This window comes from Chenopodium album, chromosome 15 (genome assembly GCF_948465745.1).
Source record: "Chenopodium album chromosome 15, dcCheAlbu1.1, whole genome shotgun sequence".
NCBI lineage: Eukaryota > Viridiplantae > Streptophyta > Magnoliopsida > Caryophyllales > Amaranthaceae > Chenopodium > Chenopodium album.
This window is the reverse complement of record NC_137848.1, coordinates 22801401-22803108: the sequence shown is the minus strand read 5'-3', so window position 1 is coordinate 22803108 and position 1708 is coordinate 22801401. Positions and strand designations below refer to the sequence as shown.

Genomic DNA, 1708 nt, shown 5'->3' with positions numbered 1-1708 from the left:
TTTGCAAAATGGGGCATGGACATCTTGGGGCCGTATACACCAGCGTCCAGCCAAAGACGGTATGTCCTTGTAGCTGTCGACTACTTCACAAAATGGGTTGAAGCCGAGGCCGTCCGAGGGATTAAATGGACAGACGTATCAGCCTTCATCTGGAAAAATATTATTACTCGTTATGGAGTACCTCAGTCCATGGTATTTGACAATGGACCTTAGTTCGAAACACGCCAACTCAAGGAATGGCTAAGTGACCAGGGAATCACACACTGTTTTACCTCGGTCGGCCGTCCCCAAGCCAACGGCCAAGTTGAGGCCTGTAACAAGCTGATCTCCAATGGCATCAAGCGTAAGCTTGAGAAAGCAGGGCGGCCTATGGGCAAATGAGTTGGTCAATGTTTTGTGGTCTATATGTACAACGGCAAAGATTTCAACAGGAGAAACCCCATTTTTCTTAGTCTATGGTGCTGAAGCTGTGCTCCCAATTGAAATGTACGAGCCAACTCTTCGAGTGATGCTATATGATGAGAACGCCAATTGGGAAGCTATGAAGACCGCCTTGGATTTTCTTCTAGAAGCAAGGGGCAACGCGACGCTTAGACATGAAATTTACCGTCTTAGAATGGCGAGAGCTTATAATCGCCGAGTGTCTAAGCAGCCGTTGAAGATGGGTGATTTGGTCTTAAGAAAAATGGAAGCGGTAGGCTGCGCCAATGAGGATGAAAAGTTAACCCCAAACTGGGAAGGGCCATACCGAATTAGAGAAGAAATCCGAGATGGCACTTACCGTATCGAAGCCTTACATGGTCGTCCGATTCCTCGTACTTGGAACACGGACAATCTGAAGAAATAATATGTTTAAGTTTTCTTTTACTTAGCCAAAATCTGTATATACAGCTAGGTCTTGATGACCGAGCAATGTAATTAAGGCCGTACGACCCCAACAATGTAATTTTGACAAATTAATGAAAAAGTCAAGCATTGTTATCTTATTTTGTTTGTTTATGTCTTTTCATTATTCAGCAGAAATGCCGAGTGAAAATAATAACGATGCTGCTTGCAACATAGCAGCTCGGCCTTTAAAAGACTGAACAAAAATTCCGAATAAAAACAATAACAAGGTTGCTTGCAAAGGGTACTATCGAGCGGCCGTGCAATTATTTAGCAAGGGCATCCCAACGCCAAAGAAAGCGTCCGACCACAACCAGGACGGACGATTAAGCACAAAGGTAGCCTAAATTTGCCTAAGGCATTTATGCCAAAAAAAGGGGCAAGGGCATACCTAGGCGTCCTAGCCCAGCCAAAACTTAGAAATTTCCAAGTTAAGATATTACTTGAAATTTCCTGAACATGTCCGAGCAATAGTTTCAACGGACGGCTCATACAAAGCCAACTAAACGGCCGTATACCTAATGTTGATTTGGCGATTCGCCTAGTCCAAGGGCAAACATTACTATGATTTGATTAACTTACTAGTCGTCATACCCTTCTAGGTATAAAAACTACCAAGTTAATCAAACCACCCAGAGTATGGACTAGGCGAACGCCGAATAAAGGGGCATACCCCCAGTGTTCGTACGAAAGCAATAAAAAGCATAAAAAAATGCGCAAAATTTGCTAAGTATGGAAAATCATAAAAACCGCTCAGAAGGCAAAAAAATTAAAATAAAATAAAACCGCTCAGAAGGCGGAAAAATATCTTACACAATCGCTC

The 1708-nt window shown here is 43.0% G+C and overlaps 1 protein-coding gene across 1 annotated transcript; it reads left to right on the top strand.

The window, feature by feature from the left end:
• Nucleotides 1–331: 331 nt before the first annotated feature.
• LOC145580996 (uncharacterized) lies at nt 332–847 on the top strand. Its single transcript, XM_081638071.1, has one exon. The coding sequence runs from the start codon at nt 332–334 to the stop codon at nt 845–847; it is 516 nt and encodes a 171-aa protein (XP_081494197.1).
• The last annotated feature ends 861 nt before the right edge of the window (nt 848–1708 follow it).